At 43.8% G+C, this 21,343-nt stretch overlaps 1 protein-coding gene across 3 annotated transcripts in view; it reads right to left on the bottom strand.

Annotated features, from left to right (window-relative positions):
- nrg3a (neuregulin 3a) overlaps window positions 1-21,343 on the bottom strand; it is a 178,831-nt gene that overhangs the window by 8,495 nt on the left and 148,993 nt on the right. For all 3 annotated transcript variants that reach the window (XM_029835562.1, XM_029835564.1, XM_029835563.1), the window contains 3 exons: window positions 11,888-11,911; window positions 6,827-6,929; window positions 5,077-5,203 (listed from right to left, as the gene is read on the bottom strand). In XM_029835562.1, the coding sequence (XP_029691422.1) occupies window positions 5,077-5,203; window positions 6,827-6,929; window positions 11,888-11,911 (254 nt within the window). The remainder of the gene's footprint in view (window positions 1-5,076; window positions 5,204-6,826; window positions 6,930-11,887; window positions 11,912-21,343) is intronic.

The raw sequence follows: 21,343 nt of genomic DNA, 5'->3' as shown, positions 1-21,343 counted from the left end.
GGTTTTTTTTTTTTTTTCTGCCCGGTTACACAAAAACCACCAGAATTGGCAGCTTCAGACATCTGGAGCGGACCTGCGGCCTTTTCTGACAGACGGGCCTCCAGCTAATGTCGTAACACTTTCAATGACATTTCCATTTGTTCAGATTGTAAAAGTGAAATATTAACTGATCAGAACATCTTGGTACTTTAAGTGTTACAGTTCTTTTTTAGGCTACTTTATGACTGAATATCAGGGATTTTTTAGGAATATTCCTCAAACGAACAATAAAGTCAAGCCTCCCTTTTCTGAGTGGCTTTAAATATGCTGTTCTGATGCCTGTTCCATCTGACGTTTAAAACAAAGGCACCAAAAGGTCACAAGTGCTCGCAAAATTGAGTTAAGCTTAGGAAATTGCTGATGACATTGTGACAACGTCAAAGACAGCTGTTCTGACCTATTTAATGAGTGTGCATAAAAAAAAAAGAAGGATGGGACAAAATGTTAATGATGAGGAACGCGTATAGGTGGATATTAGCAATGTGCGATGTAACTGAAGTTAGGAGTTATTTCAAGGTTGAGATACCCACTCATGCAAAATCTCCAACACCACAGAACTGTTCATTCAAAGAGGGACTTGATTCTTTACAGGGTTTCAGAATTTAAATCCTCAGTGATGCAGCTTGACCTCCCCTCCTGCCACAATCAAAGGAAGTGACTAAACCACAGAAACATATTTAAAATAGTGTAGTATTAATATTACCAATGGTAAAGCTCTAGTTAAGGCTCGGAAAGCTGCTGTTTGCTTCATAAGAAAGATGGAGAGCAGCAGCGAGCACAGTAAATGGAGAGAACCAGTCTGAAATTATCCACGGCAGCGCTTCGTTGAGACTTATCAAACCGCAAACACGATCGGGTAATCGGAAAATCATTTTCTGAAGGTAAAAGATGAGGTCAGCATTCTAGAATTTCTGGGCGTAGGGCAACAGGTTTGATGCCATTCTTGTAAAAGATGGAATATAAAAGGGGTCAGGGATGAGGAACAGTGCCTGCAAGTCTAATTGGCCTCAAATTGCTCATTTCAAGCTCAAAAAAAAATCTTTCTGTACGTTATAAAGACAGAGCTGAGCTGCAAGGCGAAGCTCTCAATTTACAAGTGAAAATGTTTTTACAACCTTCCCCTCTCGCTGCAAGCTAAGCTAAGTGATCAGGATGGTGAATTCAAGTGGGCTGTGCTCATCTAAGAGTCGCGGTGAGCAGCCCAGACGTGTAGGAAGAGCTCAGAGCGGAGCGGCATCTACTCTGACCACGCAGACGTGTCCAGGCGTCTGGCCTCCTGGGAAGGGTGTCCAAGACAGAGATGATAGGGGCAGACCCAGGACAACCTGGTGAGATTGCATCTCTCCTCTGGGAGAACCTCAGTACGTTTCCAGAGGAGCAGAAGAGAAGAGGAAGTGTCTGGGCTCCCCTGCTGAGACTGCTGTCCTCCTGACCCCGACATCGAATCTTCAAAATCCCAGGATAAAAAAGGAACCAAAGCTCTTATTTATCCCGATTTCTATCCACCATACTTTTATTTCTTCAGTGCAAGTCAGACATTTTTTCTTGGAGGAGACATATTTAATTTCTTCCCTGAACATCAACAGATGAGTCTTGAAAATTGATTGTCAAACGATTATGACAATTAAACCTAAAGTGCTGCGACTTTCCTCCAGCACAGAAATGAAAACTGTCTTTTAATTCTACTTAAAAAAAATCACATTTAATATCAGCAGCAATCAGCAAATGAGGGGCTGAAATTATTACGTGAGTGTGACACCTTTCAAAATCTGATTCTGGAATGCAGATCAATTCTACTGAAGAGAAAATCTATTTATCATTATTCTTATTGTTATGTGTCTTTTCCAAGATTTAACACAGTGGCCAATTTTAGCATCCAAACTAAATTAATTAAGTTACCGCAGTGCTTCTATTGAGACATGTGTTGAGATTAAAGAGACAAAAGCATCATTACCGGCACCATTTAGACTCCTCTAATAAAGAAAGAGGAACCTATTTTTTGCCAGCTTCTCTCTCCAAGGTACAATTGTGTCTATTTGATACACAGAGTTCTCAGTTTGATGTCGGACTAACGAGGCTGTCGCGGATGCAGCAGCATCGTTATATGCCGCCACAGTGATGCAGGGAATGTTGGAATTGGTTCTAGTTAAACCACTAAAAAATGCTGCTAAAACTCTTAATCCACAACTTTCTTTTGACTTAAACAAGAAACTGACAAGCCTCATGTTTATACTGAAACTGTAGCAAATTTCCCTTTGACTGTTGAATCATAGATGAAGTCACAAAAGCTCAAAACGCTTAAAATGATGAGAAAAAACAACATTGAAATGGGGAAAACCATAACTGGAGACAACTGAAGGCAAGATGTTAAATTGATATATCAGATCATTGGTGTAAACTCACAGGCACGTCGTTGCAACCTGTTATTTATGTGTATGAATCACTTTTAGACACCAATGAAAATGGAGTTAATGTGACAAATGACTCATATCTGCAACACAATTAAGACTTGCCTCAGGAATAAAGAGAACTCAACCCAGGGCAAATGCATCAAACGTAACTTGAATAATAATGCTTTGGTCTCCTCCTTCCAACAGGCCTCAATTTTTGAAGGACTGAAGAAACCAGCAGACGTGTTTCACACAGTCAGGACGACCACTGAAGGACAGCAGTCTAAATGTGACCATTTCCCCCACAGCTACAGACACAGAAGCTCCACAACAGGACTCCACGACCAGTGAACACATGCTGGAACCAGATAGGGAGGCTGTAGTGCCGTGCACTAATGGGTACGTGAGCACGGTAATGCATGTTTCCATCCCAAAGACACGAATCCGCCGTGTGCCCGAGGCGCTGCCGGTGACGCGTGAGGAGGGAGACATCACACAATTTTGTGCCGAGACGCTGACATCAGGAACACAAACACGCACGTGATGATGGTTCATCATCACTGGATAATTTTGCTGCATTTTTCAGTGATCCCTCCTTTACACAGAAAATGATTTCCCATTTCCTATAACCAAACCCTGGAAATAGCACAGGGATTTAACAGTAATGACAAAAGCAATCTTATAAAGAGGGACAGCTTCAGCTTAGACGCCTGCTGCCTGACATATTTGTGTGGCTGCATGGTCCGAAGAATTCCATTGACCCTGTGTTTGTTGCACCGTGTTGAGCCGCTTTGGTAATTGGTGGCCTGCAGACAAAAATCAATTCCAGCCGTGTTGAGTAGGTGCAAAATAAATAAATACAATTTATTTGCATGGATGTCTCCCCAAAGGCTGTTGTAGAAATTATTTTTAAAAGCAGCACTCGTGCACTAAAATTCAAACCTGACCACGAGAATCAGTCATTCATGAGCCGGCGCTAACAGAAGGATTAGCAAAAGGTTAACTATATCATTTTGTTCTGTAGGGTTGGTGTTGATGATATGGTTTGATTTCATTCTTGTCTCGTGGACGTCGAGGTCGGCCGCCATGTCATGAAGACATGAAGGTCGTCGCGAACAGATGTCAGAGCAGCGCTGAAGACAAGGTTGCTGACACAAAGGAACGGTGACCGCCCGGGTAGGAGGGGGACTCGATCGTGTAAGCAGAGGAGATGGAAGGTGGCAGCAATGTTCCGCTGCTGTTTAGATGAACAAACAGAGGCTGACCAGCACCGAGGAGATTCACTTTTTAATTTCACACCCTGTTGCTGCACAAAGGCCCATCTTTTGTAGGTGAACACCACGATTTAACCCTTCCCCATGTAAAAAAGCTTCTACACCACCTGTCTGGCCTGAATGTGTTCTCTGACCCTAGCCTGCAGCTGGGGCTTACCTGCTCTGATGACATTGAAAACAGATTTCAGAGAAGGAAGCAAGAATTTACGTGTGTGATATCTTCTGTTGCCATAAAGCAGCAATGCTAATAACACTCATCCCTGAGGAGAATCACCCTCACTGTCTGCGTCTCGGCTTTTCCGCTGGATTCAAACTCTGCTGCCTTTACTTTCGTTTTCCAATTACACAAATGGAATTAAGTTCCAAATCAGCAGGTAGTTTCCGCTGTCTGAAGATATAATTTACATATCAAATGTAGGGTACTGAAGTAAAAACAAGGATCACTTTGCAGGTTCGAATTTTCAGGAGGAAGGAGTTCAGGAGTTTAAAGTTTGTGCTGTGTACCATTTAATTCACCACCTTTACCTTCAGAGCACAGTTGCCCCAAATTATTATAAGCTCTACAAAACCCCACCAGAAATATAAAGCCTAATCTATGAATTCTGATAGCACATGGAAGAAAAAGGAATAAGGAAACCTAGTGGAACTCATAAAGAAAAATCCTGGCAGGAGAGAGGAAATGAGATTGGTCTGAACAGTCCTCCCATTTATTCACATTAAAAAGGTGGAAAATGTTTCAAAAGTAGCACCGATAACATGTCAAAGGAAAGAAGTGTAGGGTTCCATTAGAGATTTAGAGAATCTTCTATAAGGTTGATTCAAATGACGTAATGGGGCATCAACGCTGTGGACGATGAACCGAAGTTAATTCATTCACAAATACACACTTGCACTTCTAAATATCCTTCCCAGAAACGTTGTAATGTGCAGATCTGACTGGCATTCAAATTAAGGCAATGCTTTTAATGACGGTTACGTCAGGCTGCACATCTGAGACGACGCTGAGCGCCGCGACAGTGATGAACGACGTCTCTTTCCAACCTCCGAATGATTGTCAGCCGCATGCTTGTGGCCAGGTGGAGATGGGAAAACACGCTGTTTCACATGCAGCCAAAAACTCCGGGGGGTTAATGGATTTTTTGATAAATATTCTCCGAGGAGACTGCACATTTGTGAAAATCTCTTCACACGCTGCTCACATGTCACATTTTAATGGATTTTGACTCTAAAATCTAATTTTGGCAACTAATGGCACACTTATCTCATAATTACGTTATAAACAGCAAAAGATGGGCTTGTCATGAAGGATATTGGCTCTTTTAATGCATTCTGTAGAAGGGAGCTAGACTAGAAGTAAAAACAGCTAAATTCACCTCATGCATGGGCATGTTGATGTCAGGCGTCCTGGTCTTGGTCTCCAGAGGATTGTGGGAATTAACAGCGTAGGTTTTCAAGCTGCGACTCTCCTTCAGGTGAGCCTGAAGCTTCGTTCTGCGCCTCCTGAGAATGGGAAAAAAAACAAGGCAATAATCGGAACGTTTGTTTGGACAAGGAAACTTGTGTGAGCAGGCTGAAATTTTTGAGGTTCTTAGATGACCTCATCATCGTATGACAGTAATAACTGGTGTATAACATTGTTCAAAATACACAAACTGATGCCTGAAATCTAATTAGTTTGACATTTTGAATTGGTCTGGTAGGGAGAGAAATAAATCAAAACAGCCCCTCAAAGAGTTGGTGACACTTCCTCAATTTCGTGTCCAAGGATCAATCACAAATCCCGGACTTGCATTTCTTTGATCGCAGGAGCGACAGACCCTGACAGCAATTAAAGGTAATTTCCAGTTTAGCGAGTCTGCTCTACAGCTCACTCGTGCCTGGTGGCCGTTTCTGCAGGGAGGGTGTGGGAAGCAGAGAAACAACACCCGATCTTATATCCTCAATCTGTAGCTTTCAAAGCCAACGATGAGGCGAGAGCAGGAAATGCTCAGAGTTGTACGAGCCTCTCCTCCTGATGTGCCTACATCTCCCTGAACGCACTGTCCTGTCCCCCGGCTCTATTACAGATCCACTGAAGGATCTTGTCCATCATGTCTGGATTTGATTATCCTTGTTGTCAGGCTGCTCACTCACTAACTCACAACACCATATTGCTGAGAGAAACCTACAGACTCACAGCCCAATCCATCACAGCCCACCGGTCCCTACAGCCTGAACCACTGGCTGCCATTACATTCTGATCATTCCCAGGAGAAAAATAGAATCCCTGCATAGGAAGAAGCTCTTGGAGGCAGGAATGGATGTTGGCCTATCCATATTTATTAGATTAATAAGTGTATACTGCAGAAATAAATATGCAGAAAAGATATGGAGGCGTAGTGGAGCAGCCACACCAGCTGATCTTCGGGCTATAATAGGCCCAGGAAAATGTGTGTGTGTGCACATAATGAGATATACAATTTGTTGCAAATATCCTGTCTGGGAGTTCACTCAAAATGTCCGATGCCCTAACACTTTTTTCTGGACTTAAATTAACAAAATGTCTCCTGTGGGTATTTTCTCAGCCCACACCCAACTGGGCTCATTACCAGCTTCCATCATTTCTTGCTTACTTCGGTCTTATGGCAGATTTAGTCACCAATTTTATCGTCAAAGTAAGTTTTGAAAGTTCATTGGAGCGTCTTGCGGTTTAAATGGAATCAGGAAAACTGATAGCCGGGACAAAATTACTTGTCATTGCAGCTAATTTACCTGTCAAATTAAGAACATTGCATGACTGGAAAAGGCGACAAAGATCTGGGTAAAAAATAGATGGAATGTTCTTTCCATCTGTTAGTCACGAATATTTTCATGTCGTGCATAAATGTCCAGTCCTACAGTTGTAAAAGCACGTTTAAGTGATCGAAACATTGGAGGAGTAAATATTTAAACAGCATTGGGAATGAAGGCTACATGAGCAATAAAATGGAAAGCCACAAATAGAAAGAAAACAATAAATAGAAAATAACATTAAAGAGAAATCAAAGCTATATGTTTGCATGCCCACATGATTGTTATGGTTCTAAACCTGTCTGGTAATTGATATTTATATTTTCATCGGAACATGCGTGTATGATTCCTTACTTGCTGCGGCAGTAGAGGGCCATACACACGGTCCCCAGAAGGCTGATCGTCACGGCGATGGATGTGATGGACAGCACCTGTCTCTTGTACACCTCTTTGCTCTCTGCGGGGAGCCCAAAGAGAGGCGAGCGTTAATATCGTAATATTTGATTCTTCCCGTAGGTGTCGGCGACTGTGTACGGGGGCACAGAAAGGACACAAGAGAACGGCTTTTATTCCAACTTCAGTGTGTATCCATGTATGAAATTCCACCCTGAGTAATTCAACCAGCCAAAAAATATTTCAAAATTAATTCCCTGCCATGCTAGAGCCCTAAACCCTGTTTTGAGGCCTGTAGTAATTCAGTTTTAATTTCTAATATTACTCTTCTGCAGCGCCCAAACCACCATTTTAAATCATCAGCCATAACAGCTCTCACAGGCATTGTGTTGCGTCTGCCTCGCAGAACGCTTCCGGTTTCAATCTAATTACTCAGTGATGAGAAATCCAAACCGTCCTTAATAAGAACAGCTGAAACTCCGTGCAGAAGACGTGTACTGCAGCAACATCTGCTCTCCTTAGTTACCACATGCTCCCATTTACCGGCTCCAGCGCATGGTGATGGTCCTGCGCTGATTTCAAAATGGATGCTGTGTGTAATGGAGCCCCAACACATGGAGGGAGAAAGAGTTATGGAGCGCGTGGACGCCATTAGCGGAGAAAAATGGGAGCGGTCTTGTTTCTAAGAACAAGTAAATCATAATTGCCTCCAGATACACTAAAAGGTCATCAATCAGGTGTTATTTAGCGAGGCCCGGCCAGGGAGTTCTGACACTGAGAGAAATAATCACATGGAGATGATTTTCCTGAATGCCCAGCCCAGCTCAAGGCCCCCTCCCCCCCCAGTTTTTATACACTTAAAGAAAACAGAGCTTAAAACCTGGATTCTGTCAACACAGACCCACTGTTGTAGCCTTTAGCCCACACAGATATTGCGTAATCACATATATTATGTCACAACCACCAGCCCATTATGTTGTACTTGTGTTGTTGGTGCAGCTCGTCCTCTCTTTAGTCTCTGTTTCTCTCCCTCTCTCATCTAGATTATGTTTGGGCCAGCGTTGTTATGATAGCGCTAATCAGCCTGAGTCATCACATTGGTTTGTTATAATTACACTATTAGAGAGATTTGGGGGAGGTTCCTCTGGATGCAGGTCAGCTGCAGGGAACACACAGAGGATGGAGGGAAAAACAGGAAATGGGAGCCGCGCGGATGCGCCTGCATCTTCTTCACAGACAGCCACACAAGAGAGCAGAAAGCCTGTTTTACTCACTTGAATCCTCATTTGAATTCCTCATGAGGCGAGCCAAAGCTGCCATAATCCAAACCCAGCAGGGTTGATTCTCTCACTGAGCGCGCGCTGTGCTTTTCATTGTTCATCGCATCAGAATTCTGTAGATTTACCTACATGGTTGCACGCGATGGTCGCTGCCATTAGGGTGCAAAAGTTCAATCTATCACACGCAGCCATACGTGGATGCTATATATGCACGGAGCGTGCTTGGTGTGAGGCCAATAATAAATATACGGCCAAGGTCAAGAACTTCTTCATCTTCTCCCCCTGCCCTCCCACGTCCTTGTTAGGACACCCCTCCTGCATGCGCCACAGTATGAATGTGAATAAATCATACAGCTCCAGGGAAGGGATGTGAAACGCACATGTTTATTCTTTGGGCCGCAGTTTGTATTTATTTCGGCCTTCAGCCGCCGAAGCTCAGCATTCCTACAGCCCAAAAGTCTTATTTTACAGCAGCCGCAGCATTATTGCAACATCTTGCGTGTATATAATAACATAGTGCCGCTTTTCTGAATTGCAGTTAAGGCTCCTGTGACGGAGACGTACGCGGAGATGATTTACGATCGGCCCCAGACTGAGGTGACATTTTGACAGTGTGTTTCTGAGCCCCCCCCCCCATGGTGGGTCTGAGTGTGCACTGCAGGGGACATGTTAACATACATTCAGCAGATTGGATTCTGCTAAATCAAGGAAGGGGGGCGCCACTGTGCACCATCACCGTGCGGTGGAGCCGGTAAATAGGAACATGTGGTAACTCAGGAGAGCAGGGACAGAGTTTGCCTGTTCTCCCCTGAGTCTGGGGGGGGGGGGGGGTTCTGGGTACACCAGATCTCCAAAGCTGCTCCTCAATATGAGTGATTTGACTGGATGTCCCACGGGTTGCTGGCAGATTCAGACCTTGTTATGGTCTGCTGGTGATATTAGGATTTAATAAATTCAATATTTGTACACTCACCAATTGACTCTGCCCTCCAGTTTGATGTGGGTCACATTGAATGTTCACTGGCAGTTTATTTATCTGGGATCAATGAGCCATACAATAATGGCGTGTTTGTGCCCATCAGAGGTAAAACATGACTGCCGCGTCCCGGTTCAGCTTGAAATCATTGTGACTCTTTGTCAGTCTGTTGTCCAGAGAGACGGGGGAAATTTTCTCATTTCACTATAGTTTCTCCATTTTTTGTTCCTTTTAAGGGATGTAAATGTGAGTCTCAAACACGGTCGGCAAAGACGGCGGACCTTTGAAAAGATATAACGAGCAGAGGAGAGATCAGAGGACGGAGACGGAGTGAGATGGGATTTCCAGCATTAGACTTTTCATGTTCTGCGCAGACTGCTGATGGAGGATAAAACATTTATTTATGCAGGCCGTCTGCGCTAGAGTAAGCATGCTCTCTTGGCTGGTCGTGGCTCTTTCCTCTATTACTCAGATGGCTTTATTTGCCTGTTTAAATATGGATTAGCTTTGGGTGGGTGAGGCATTTCTTTCTTTGGTTTTCTGAAAAGTCAAAACTCTTTCTGCCTTGTTCTCTTGATTTTTTCACGCTAGTCTTCCCATGACCCCCTTTGTTAGCTGGTAGCTAGCTGGTAGTCAGAGGTGATACAGTTGGGTCTTGGTTTCCTTCTGTGTTGCACGTTGCATTTTGCATCTCGCACAACACATGCCTCTGTCTTCAGGAGGAGGATCCATGTGTTTAAATTAATTTTCCTCTCAGCCTGGAGCCTGATTAATGAAAGCACAGTGAGTTTAAACATTGTTCTTTGTTAAAATTGGAGTTTTGAGACCGTGTCTTGGGGACAGTAACGCTCAGCCAAGAATTTGAATTGAAAGTTCTCTTTTTGCCAAGCAGTTTAAAAAATACATTAAGACAAATGTGGAATCTAAGAATGGTTGAATATGATCTCTGTTTCATGGTAGAAACATTCCAACCACTTTTTTTTCTTTGTAACTGTGCGTCTCCACTTTTTGGCACATGTTTATGGCTGAATTTAATCTTTTTTCATGACAAATATTAAGATCACCATTTGTCATCATTGGTGACCATTACAACTATTTCTATTTAGAAATATTCCAAAAATAAGATCTGATAATATTAAATAGTGTCTATAACGGGCTTCACATGGTCCAAAAATGAAGTGTTTCCATAAAGGGCACAGTTAGAAAACACTTTAACCTTTATCATAATGACCAGATCATTGGAGAATGAAAACAAGTGCAGTCACACATGCTGCAAATAGAGGAAGAACTTCACACTATTTGGTGATGTTGAAAATTTATTGGCATGCTCACACAAAAGGCTTTTGCTGAACACCATCCCACCTGGGTAATTTGTCCCATTAGATAAATTATATTTCCCAGGAGAATTCATCTTGTTTTGAAATGGATGTAATTTTAAGCAACATTAGCCAAAGTAATTTCACCCCGATGACATTTTTTTTCTTTTACCCTTCCAAAAGATCCTGACTCTAATTAAAACATTTAAAGACACCAAGTATTAAGATTTATCCATTAATAACAGGCTATTTGTGAACTCGTAAAAGCCAAAACATTGTTGTTAGCCGACTTGAGCTCAGCCAGGCTCCCGCTGCACAAGCTTGCTTTTGACAACAGCTTCACACTAGCAGGGGAACACTTTAATTACCTCTTACAAAAGAGATGACCCAATTTACAGTGGGCACGCAGTCCCTTAAGTGCTGTGCAGCTAGATGTTTGATGGAATCTGTCACTGTGAGAGTGACCGTTCTGCTCTTACCACCGCGCGTCACATACCACTTAATGCTAACGTATTTGCAACTTCTTATGACATGCTAGCAGAGTAAACTTTGAAATTACCCCAAATTTGAGAAAGGATAAACAACTCTGATGCATGTGTAATAGTGGTCCCACATCTGAGATGTGTCAATCCATCTGCATGGACTGTGGGGACAGATGAGAGCTGGAGGGACATCAGCGAGGCAACGAAATGTACAGCCTGAACAGTGTTGACGAGGTATAAAACCTGCATATGCCCGAATGGGAAAACCCGCAAAATTGGTCTGCTAAACATATCACCTGTCTCTGTCAGGTTTGCAGAGGCTCAGCAAGTTTTAACAAAAAAAGGGGCTCCTCTTTGTTTCCCAAATGAAAATAGAAGGCCCCCACCACCTGTTTCTTTGTTTCTTTCTTTTTTTTTTTTTACAGTCGCAGTCGTGTCAAAGCGTGGGAAGGCCATTTCCCAATAATCCGAGTCTTTAATAACATGTCTATAAGCATGGCAACGTAAGGGTGGGATAACAACAGCCTAACAACATGCTACCTCGTTAATAGCTACGATGCCTGATGCCGAGCTTGTGATTAGAGCCAAGACCAGCAGAGTGGAGGCTTGGCGACGTGTGGAGGAGCCACTGGCGTCCACCCTGCTCAGCATGCTGTTGAGGGAAAATCTTGCCTTTGTTAAAGAAAAAAAAACAACCCCAACACACGCTGTTGAGCGTGTGCCATGCATGTGCCATATATACACGCGCACGTGTTAATGCCAAGCACATTTGGTAGAAAGAAAGAAGAAAGAAAGAAAGGGATGGTGCAGGAAGTAAATACAGTACAGTAGAGAGCAGATAGATAGATAGATAGATAGATAGATAGATAGATAGATAGATAGATAGATAGATAGATAGATAGATAGATAGATAGATAGATAGATAAGTCTTGGTTCATGCAGATGGAAGATGACAAAAGATTGCTTACCCATGAACTCGATGCCCAAGTGATCTGTCGTTTCAGCGGAAGGGTGGGGGGAGAGAGCAAAAACAAAGTTATTGTTAACAACAGTGCACGTAAGCATTGTGTCACAGCGCGTATTCACATGCTCGCTGAGTTTTGGCCCCCCTTCATGTAGACCGCTGCCTCGCTGCTTCGGCCGGTGTCACATGGAGTCAGACGCCACGCGCTGGTCAGTCATGACACACGGAACGACACGCGGAGGCGCACGTGGGCGCACACGCCCGCTCTACTCCTCGACCTTGACCCAATCCGCGTGGCCCCTTTCTGTTGTTTTTAATCATCCTGATTGATGAGCGCGTTCTCAAGGTTGATATCTGGGAATCCAGATGGAGATATGACGGCCTGGCTACATCTGAATGAAATGCTAATGATCCTTGAGTGCACGTGGTCCTGGTTCCTCAGACGCTCCCGTCATGATGTGTGTCTACGGTGAGTCGGACCAACACCCCTGGAGCAGCACTTGGTTCAGTCCAATCAAGCTGCTGTTGTTGTCAGCAGAAATGGAGAAACGCTGAAGTTGCAAGATATTAACGGAAAGCAACAGTTTCGCCGATTTGACCAGGACAGGTTTGACCCGTCCGTCTGTCCGTCCATCTCCGAGAGTCCAACTTTCAGGCCAAATAACGGAGGTATTAACTGCTGCAGAGAAAAGCCAGAGCTGACATTTGAACGACATTTCTGACAAACGGCGTGCGACTAAATGGAAACATCCGTCTCACCTATGGCTGAAAAGGTAAACCTGTTTTCCCTGTGACTCTCTCCGGAGCGGCCCCTGGTCCCCGCCAGAGTCGCCGAGCTTCTCCGATCAGCCCCTAATCTTTTTACGTGATCTTGTGTCAGCAGATCATTTCCCACTGCAGCCGTGAGCCCCTGACCAGTGCCACCCTCAAAAATGACTGATGCTGTGTGATGGTGTGTGTGTACTACCTATATTTACACACGAGGTTGAAATTGAGGCAAAATTGGATATATTGTCATATTCTTTAAAGAAATCATTCTTTGAAAAATGCCTTCGACGACTGTTTTGTGCAACCTAACGGCTGTTGCACAAGAGGCTGAGAACATGTTAAGTAATTATCTGTGTTTTATCCCCCCAATTGTGAACGTCTTCCAATTAACATGAAGCTATATTTCTATTGCAATTTAAATGGCTCAATGCATGTCGCTTCTGGTGGATACTCTAGTGACCCCGCTGACCTTTAAAGAGACACCAAATGTTCTGCTTCTGGAGCTGCAGGTGCTGCTACAGTCAGGCCAACAAACTACATTTTCCATTTGGTGCAATGAGAGGAGCCTGGCACTAAAGCTACCAAAGGGGCGGATTGGATTTTCTCTGCAGCTTTCTGGGCAGAGCATATATCAACAGTAACACTGTCAGGATATGAGCTCCAGCTCCCACCGGGCCGACCCGTACTCCAGATCTATACACTCCAGCTTCTGTAAACCGCTTAAGATGGAGGGATGGTGTCACATGTTAAATGTGCTCGGAGGATGAGTCAAGACACCGGCTGGGAGGCGACCCAAAAAGACAGAAAAATAAATGTGGACCCAAGAGCACACAGTCGCTGTGTCCAGCTGACCATGAAAAGAGTGACTGTATTGGACAAGAATGAGCGTTGATGAGACATTTCTCCTAGATGCTTCCTGTAATGGCTGGAAACCCACGTTTGTGTCACTCGTTGATCCCATCCAGGGTCATTAGGCTCAAAGTGTTTAACACATAAGCATGGGCTTTACCCATCGTGCAAATGTTGGATGTTAAAGGTTTTTAATGATGCCCCACCTGGTACCAAAATTCCCCGACGGAAGCTTTGATTTTCCAACGTGAGTATGTTGGATTATTCATATATTTGTAAAGGGCCATTAGAATATTCTCAGAATGATGAAAAGGCCTTGTCAAATCTGACTCATGTTTCCAGTCGTCATGCCAAGTAGAATAATACACATTTGGGGTGTGTGTGTGTGTGTGTGCCTGTGCAGGCTGGGGCCGAGGCAGGTGGCAGGCAGCCTGTCGCCCTGCTTCCACTCCCTCTGGACCCACACATGGTGAGGAGGAGGGAGCCTCACACTGACAAACCGCTGTGCAGCTTCACAAAACACAGCATTTGCCACTTTCAGATGGAGTTCTGTCCTCACAGCGACCAGCAGTCGCCGATTAAGTTGAACCTAGTGCTGGAAACATTCTGAGGCCATTGGCTCAAGTTTGACCTTGAGGAGAAGACACCAACGTGGCGCCACAAACAAAACGAAGCATCCCACAGACGGCAGCGAGTGAGCGAGTGCGTCCCGCGCACATCGTCGTCTTCCTGTCTGAATTCAAGCTGTCCCACTGATGGCTTCTCTTACCGTGCGTGCGGAACAAAGGGCACACTACAAGCTACTTCCAATTACAAAGAACACTCTATAGAGAGCAGGGAATAAATTGATATGTTGGCAGATCCCGGCTCTCGAGGAGTGGAGGGAAAACTGAATGATTGTGTCAAATTGTCTGCAATTTAGCTTTGATGAAAATCAGAACGAATAAGTCTCGAAAATCTTGAGGCGAGGAGAGTTGAGAGTTCCTCCGCCTGACTCGGTTGCTCTCGGGAAAATGGGGGTTTTTGGATTTTGCCGTGATGATGATGATTATTATTTACATAATCAGTATTGACAAAGTATAAATGACTTAAATTCTGTCAAATTTTTGTAATCTGGATTTTAGACCGACGCCGTCCATCGAGGCTAAAGCCTGGACCAGGATGAGCCCTTAATTGCCTCATCAGACGGTAAAAATGATCCCTCTGGTGCATTAAAATGCTGCTACAAGCGTTTCGGTTTTGACTGGAATTTTAGTAATGAGGTTGCTCTTTTCCTGAAGATCCTACAGTTTGGAAAAACCTGCACAGGGATCAGCTGAATCTGACACCGCCTGCGGTTCGGCTGGTTTCTCTTTGATGAGCGGGATTATTTTCTCTGCTCTTCACGTATCTGCGAGTGCGAAGCTGCACTATCTAGTTGCCAGGCAGTAGAACTCCAACAACTCAGGAAGGCGGGGAGAGGAAGGTTTCTTATTCTGTCCTTGATCGAACGGGCGCTATATTAACATGGTGAGGAGACAAACTGGAGCTATATTAACAAATGTGCAACAGTTAAAGGGTGAGAGTTAAGAGCAGGTAGCTGCTAAGAGCTGTGAGACAAATGAAAGCCACTCTGAACAGAGGCTGATGGCTCATCCACAGCCATCTAATGAGGAAATTCTTGCATTCAACTCCGCTTACGTAAAGACGTCTTGAGATCGCTCCATAGTTTGCTGACGCCTGTCTCAGCCATTGTTTCATTTGAATGTCATATTTCTTTAACCATTTTCTTTCTTTTCCCATCACTGTATTCCTTCTGGCTTTGTCTTGCCTTCAGCAGTTGCTATGGCGACGTAAGAACCAGAGTTGCCGCTTTTGAAATAAACTCCAAGTCACGGCAGTCAAATAAAGCCAGGGTCATTTTTATTTGTGGAGACGTATTTTCCACATTTGCAGCTACTGGCCATGTTGGATGTAAGTGAATTAATTGTTTGTAGCTCCGGAAGGTCTTGTAGCCCCCTCCTAAAGATCAGATATGGCTTTATTACAGCTGCCTCTGAAGACATTACACAGCAGAACTGCAAATGTAGGAAGAGGATAGATATTTTTTTCAAATTGTCACGAGAACCCTCAGTGATCCAAGTAATAAATAAGTGGTGGTTGGCGCAGCAAGAAAGTTCTTGATTGGAGTTTGCCAAGTTTGTATATTCTCCTCATCCCCGTGTGGGTTTTCTCCAGGTAGTTTTCTCTAGCACCCCAACGAGCCCGATTAGGAATATTAATGGAAAAGGCATTGATGAAAACACATTTATTACAGTCCTACATTAGAAAAGGAAACCCCAAGTCGCCTTTGAGCGGCTCAAATGTAAAGCTTCAGCTCTACTGATGTGAGTAAATAAGATGATATTCCCTGTCCTAAAGAATCCTTCAGATGCTGCTTTACTCTTCACTGAGTCAAAAAAAACATCCGATTGAACCAGACAGAGGAACAAGGAGAGAAACAAAACTGAGTGCATCCCTCAGAACAGTTCTGCTGACTCTTTTGTCTTCGGTGGGGTTTTTCTGTAATTGTGGGGACGTGCGGCGTTCATGCGGCCATGTTAACGCGCATCCTGAATGGGGCGGTCGATTCCCAACTCAACAATTGAAGTTGCTCGTCATATTGGGGGAAATTGTCTTGGTGCAGCAGCCGAGAAGCAAAGTGCCAAAGTCTGAAACACTGCAACACAAACAGCAAATAAATAAATAAATAAATAAATACAGGGTTGATAACGCGTCAACCATAATTATTCGCCTGATAACGTCTCGTCCTCCGCAGCAACAAAGCTGCAGAAAAAGAGGATTTTGCATCAGAAAGTGGAGCTCTGATCAAGTGCTTAAGGATCTTTATCAAGACTGATGCAAAGGGTGAAATGCAGAGCAGAAGGAGCCATATTTACAGGCCAATTTAACCTTGATTACTGGAACAGGCGTGTGCTGCGCTCGCGTCTCTGATAATAGCGAACAAATTGCAGCAGGAAAGTGTTAGAGTGGTTTGAATTGATATACACATGTCAAACGTGCAATGCAAATACATGCAAAAGTATCAACTTGGTTTTTCCTTTTCGCAGCATTGAACGGCGGCTTATTTGCACCTCGCTTTTATCCCATATATATAGTTTTTGGAGTTTTCTCCTCTTTGCTCTCTTTAATATTCTCTTTTGTGCTGCAACTTTTCATCATCGCAGCTTTCATAAAAAATGTGCAGTTTCACATTTTCTGGGGTTGTTTTAAGTGACAACACAACTTTGAGGTGCAACTTTAATTAGCTGCATCCCTGTATCGTAATTACGCATTAGAATATGCATTTTTATGTTTAACTTTCTCTTTTAGCTTAAAATATTTGAGTGCTTTGTTGAAATTTGAAATTACGAGGCAGAAAAATGAATCGAACCTTTAGTTGCAGCACAAGGACAGACTCCGTGATGCTTTTGCTGCTGTTGACACCGTTGCGCGTGAAATCTGCTGTGCAGAGCCAGCGGCGAATTATAAAAGTGATTACAAATCAAGTCGAGAATTTGGGTTTGTTTGAAACTGCAGCGCACAAGTTGACCAAAAAGTTCGATTTCAGTTTTCCACAGATGCACAATTTTAATGAAAAGTTAATAGACGGATCAAATTATACCGAGCCTTACATTATATTTCAGGCTTCAGAATTATTTAATGGTGCTACACGTCCTTCATCACAACACCATCGGTGCTGTTCAACAGAGGGGAAATAAAGGCAGAAATAGTGAGCGACAACTTCTGAGTTACCATGGGAGCACCTACAGGTGCTGTCAATTATCATTAGGTGTGCATCTCTCAGAACACATCACTCTCAGTGACCCCGGGGCTAAAACCACGCACAACCTCAGACTCTTCTGCTACATTTAGTTTGTTCTGTGCGAGTGTTATTAACAGCATGTCCTGTACGAGAGTACAGTGTAATACGTAACAGGTATTAATAAATGTAAGTATGCTGCACTGATGCACCGACTTCTACTATAAGCACCAAAATGGTATTTTAAAGCACATAGCAGGAATGAGCTTCCGCGGCTACAGGCAACATAAACCCATTTGGAAGAACCTCCGGCCCGGAGAGAATTCCCTCGTCACCAAGGCCAAAACTTGCTTGCGCTATTCAGAAAATGTAATGTGATGTGAAGACATTTACATTCTGCTGCACCGACGCTCCAGCCAGTAAAATGAGTCACGCAAATGATTTCCCTTTGAAAGTCATGGCCAAAATGATGCTTTTTGCTCCACTCCAGTTGCCGTTCACACGTGATTGAATGCGGTTTTTCGAGCAAACTTTTAGTCAAGCTGGAGTTTATCTTTAAAATCTTCATCTGCTGACCATGTTTACATGAGCGGGTCTTTCGGTCACTTCCTCGGTGCGATTCCAAAAATGCTGGTTTCATGGGCTTTCTCTGTAATGAAAGCGATTTGTCAAAGAGATTAATTCATTCTGCTGTGGTATTTCATGCCTATTACTCTCCATATAAATTGCAGCTCAACGGTCAATCAGTAGGTCATCATTTATATACATCACAAACATTTTATTATATCATCTTTTCCCTGTGAAAGAGCAAAAAACAGAACCGATCATTCAAACTTGTGTTATCTAAGGGTTGACGTGCCTGTGAAGTCATTAAACTCTTAACATGACCCCAATGGTTGACATAAAGAAATGTCACAAGAAAGCCGGGAAGCTTTTAGACACAGCAGAGGACGGTCAGTCGGTGACTCAGTGACGCCTGGAGGGCTTTTTAAAAAGCGTGGCGGCGGAGAGAGACGGAGAGGAGGGTGGCTCGCCCGGCAAGTAAGGGAGGAGGAGGGTTAAGAATAATAAACTGCTTCCAAATGCATTGAAATGAAGAAGGACCTGAGATGGGCAGGACATGTCAAGAGAGACTTCGGTGTCATTCTGATGAACGATATGAAGGGTTATGGCGAGCCGCTCTGGAAGGTTCTCTGAACCCGGGAGTGGACAAAGATCTGGACGGTGACAGGCAGAGTAATAACTCAGCAGGACAGGCCGCTTGTCATGTGCACAATTCACATCAGACTCATTACTGTCTCTCCACTGCTGCTGTCATGCTGCCCGTCAGCCTCTTCGCTGTGTTTCTCACCAACGTCCGCCCAAATGATCAGTCCCGCATCAAAGGGGGCTAGATTCTCCAGGTTGCAGCTCTTTCGTTCTTCATTAACTTTTCATGTTCATCCTCACAAGTCTGGGGTCGTGACACATGAAGGACGGGTGGGCAGATTTGCCAAGCATAGACATGGCAACGGGACCACTGGTGAATGGAGAAATGGGGTTTTCTGGTGGGATGTTCTGGTTGGAGGGACCATGACTTGATCCCAGATGGGTGGGGGATAAATGGATGGATGACAGGAAGCCCGGTCAGTACCTGGGGTCAGCATTTATTATCAAATGATAATTGGATTCTGTCGCTCATTTGTGCACAGTTATTTTTGTGTGTTAATGTTTTAGTATAATACATAATAATTACATTACAATGAAATCAATGCAGAGAAAAACCAAAGTGCCGAACAGATCAGTTTTTTATGAGCCACCCTGACCTGAGAGTGCAAGCAATTTTTGAGGCTATATTCCATTTAGCCTATATTTTCTCATATAAAAGCAGCATCTTGACTCTGGTTGACCAGCACTGAATTGGCCCCTGTCATTGACAATGTTCATTTTCGGTTATCGTGTCAAAACCAGTGGTGGGATAAAAGCCTATTTCATCTCCATCCCAGCGCTTCAGGATTGTAGGAATTGGTTTAGCCATTTGGATTCTTTTATGGTACCAGTTAAATTGCCCGTTAAAGGGTCAACAAATCCAATAAGGGGAAGTGAGAGGGGGTGAAAGGTAATCTCAGAATAGCAGAGTTATTTTTAGCTCCTAGCTGCACAGGACTGGGGTCTCTCTTCCTTTGCTACACTTTCATTTGGGCACGCGACCTGAGCTGTGATCCTTGATCGGCGCTCTTGTTCTCAGAGATTTAATGACCAAAGGTCCTGGAGAGGGTCTGGATGGAGGTAGAGAAAAGCCAAAGCAACGGATTGAGATACAAGACGCTCATCTGTATTCAGAGCTGAAGGGTAGACGGGCGCGTGATTGTAAGACACGTAAAGTTGGGATGGATATTAGAGAAAAAGGCTTGGGCACTTCATGATACCTACTAGATATATCATTGAATCGTGATTATTAAAGATTTATTTGTTCTTAACTTTCCCTCTTTAATAACAACAAAGGAGTCTATTTTGCTTCAGTGCTACTGTTGGCATTTCTAAAATGTGATGTGCAGCCCAGTGATTCCTGCTCTGAATGCTGAGATTATAGAGACAATAGGTGTGTGGGAAGAAGCAGCAAGACAACATTTGAAATGTCCCATCGCTCCCATCATCTGCACTGTCATCACATTGACAGACAGTAACTCAGCTCAGTCAGTTGGATGAGCTCGAGATCAGCACCATTAAAAAAACATTTCAAATGGACAATTTCAAGCTATTAAGCTCCACTGTCTCCCTCACTCACCTCTGAAAAGGATATACTGTGAGTTCCCACCTGCCCTGATAGCATGTTGTCACAGTCCTTTAGCTCACTGCGTTTGGTATTAGGCCTTCATTTGATTCTGTATCTGTGCATTTCATAAGTAAATGTCAGCAAAGTTAAACAAACTGGAATTTTATGTGCAATGAGTGGCACCAGGCAATAAACGCGGAGGTCGAGGTAACAAATTAAGGCCAAGTGATAATGTTAATGGCACAAAAATGGAAATATAGTAAAAAAAAAAAAGAAAAAAAGAGGGAGATTGTTTACTTCGCAAAGGACAAAAAGACAAGGAAACGTCGGACAAATGTGAAAAATAGATAAAGCAAGCAAAGCGGTAATGTGAGACAAGCCGGCACAATCGACTTGCCATGTTTAATGACCTGTGACTGGAGGGTGGGCGCAGGCAGTGGGCACAGCAGTCTGCACTGCTCCGGGATAATCTGCATCCCACTGCCATATTCCTCACTAAGCACCAGCTGACAAGACTCATACTTCACCATAAATTGGGCTTTCCACATCCATTAGGGCGAGTATGTGAGCGGCGAAATCTAAAGTCTCGATCAGACGCGGGTTGGGAAGAGCGCAGTGAAAAAGCAGGAATGTCATGCGGCGCCGGGAGGGGATGCGAGAGTTATTGTTTTTAATATTCCGCCCCAAACATTTGCCAGTCAAATGTATAAATATCTAGAGAAAGCCAAGTCACGCAGGGGTGTACACTGGATAAATTACTGCAATCAATATGAATTTGTCCTTTTTCCCCCTCCCTCTCTTTTTTTTGATTGCCTGCTGTCCTCATCCATAGTCAGGTAAATACAGCCCAGCAATCAGTGTCCATTAAGCTCTATTGCAACAGTCAGTTTAGTATTTGTCACCGAGTTCACCTACAACAGAAGCAATATGATTTTAGAGAGCAATATAACGCCATCTGCTTCGGTCTCTTACAGAGGAATTCAGAAAGCAACCCAGCTGCGAAGCCATGGGTGGAAATCTTTTAGTTTAGTTTATTTAAAAATTTTAATCTGTTCAATCTGTTGACCAGTATGCAATAATTTGATGCATCTTAAGGTCCCTTGTGATGTAGAGTCGGGTCTCCACCTGCTGCACCACGCTGGTCGCTCCAGCAGGGACAATTCAGACTTCACGGTAAACTCAAGTGCTGGAGTGCCCAAAACTACATCACCCATCATGCCCGCTCTTCACCATCATGGCAGTTATCCTTTGGGAGTTGTCTTGGAAGGTACCCCAGTCCCAACTTTGTGCATTTTCCTGGCTAGCTT

This window comes from Takifugu rubripes, chromosome 4 (assembly GCF_901000725.2).
Source record: "Takifugu rubripes chromosome 4, fTakRub1.2, whole genome shotgun sequence".
NCBI classification, from domain to species: Eukaryota; Metazoa; Chordata; class Actinopteri; order Tetraodontiformes; family Tetraodontidae; genus Takifugu; species Takifugu rubripes.
This window is presented reverse-complemented; position numbering and strand designations above follow the sequence as displayed.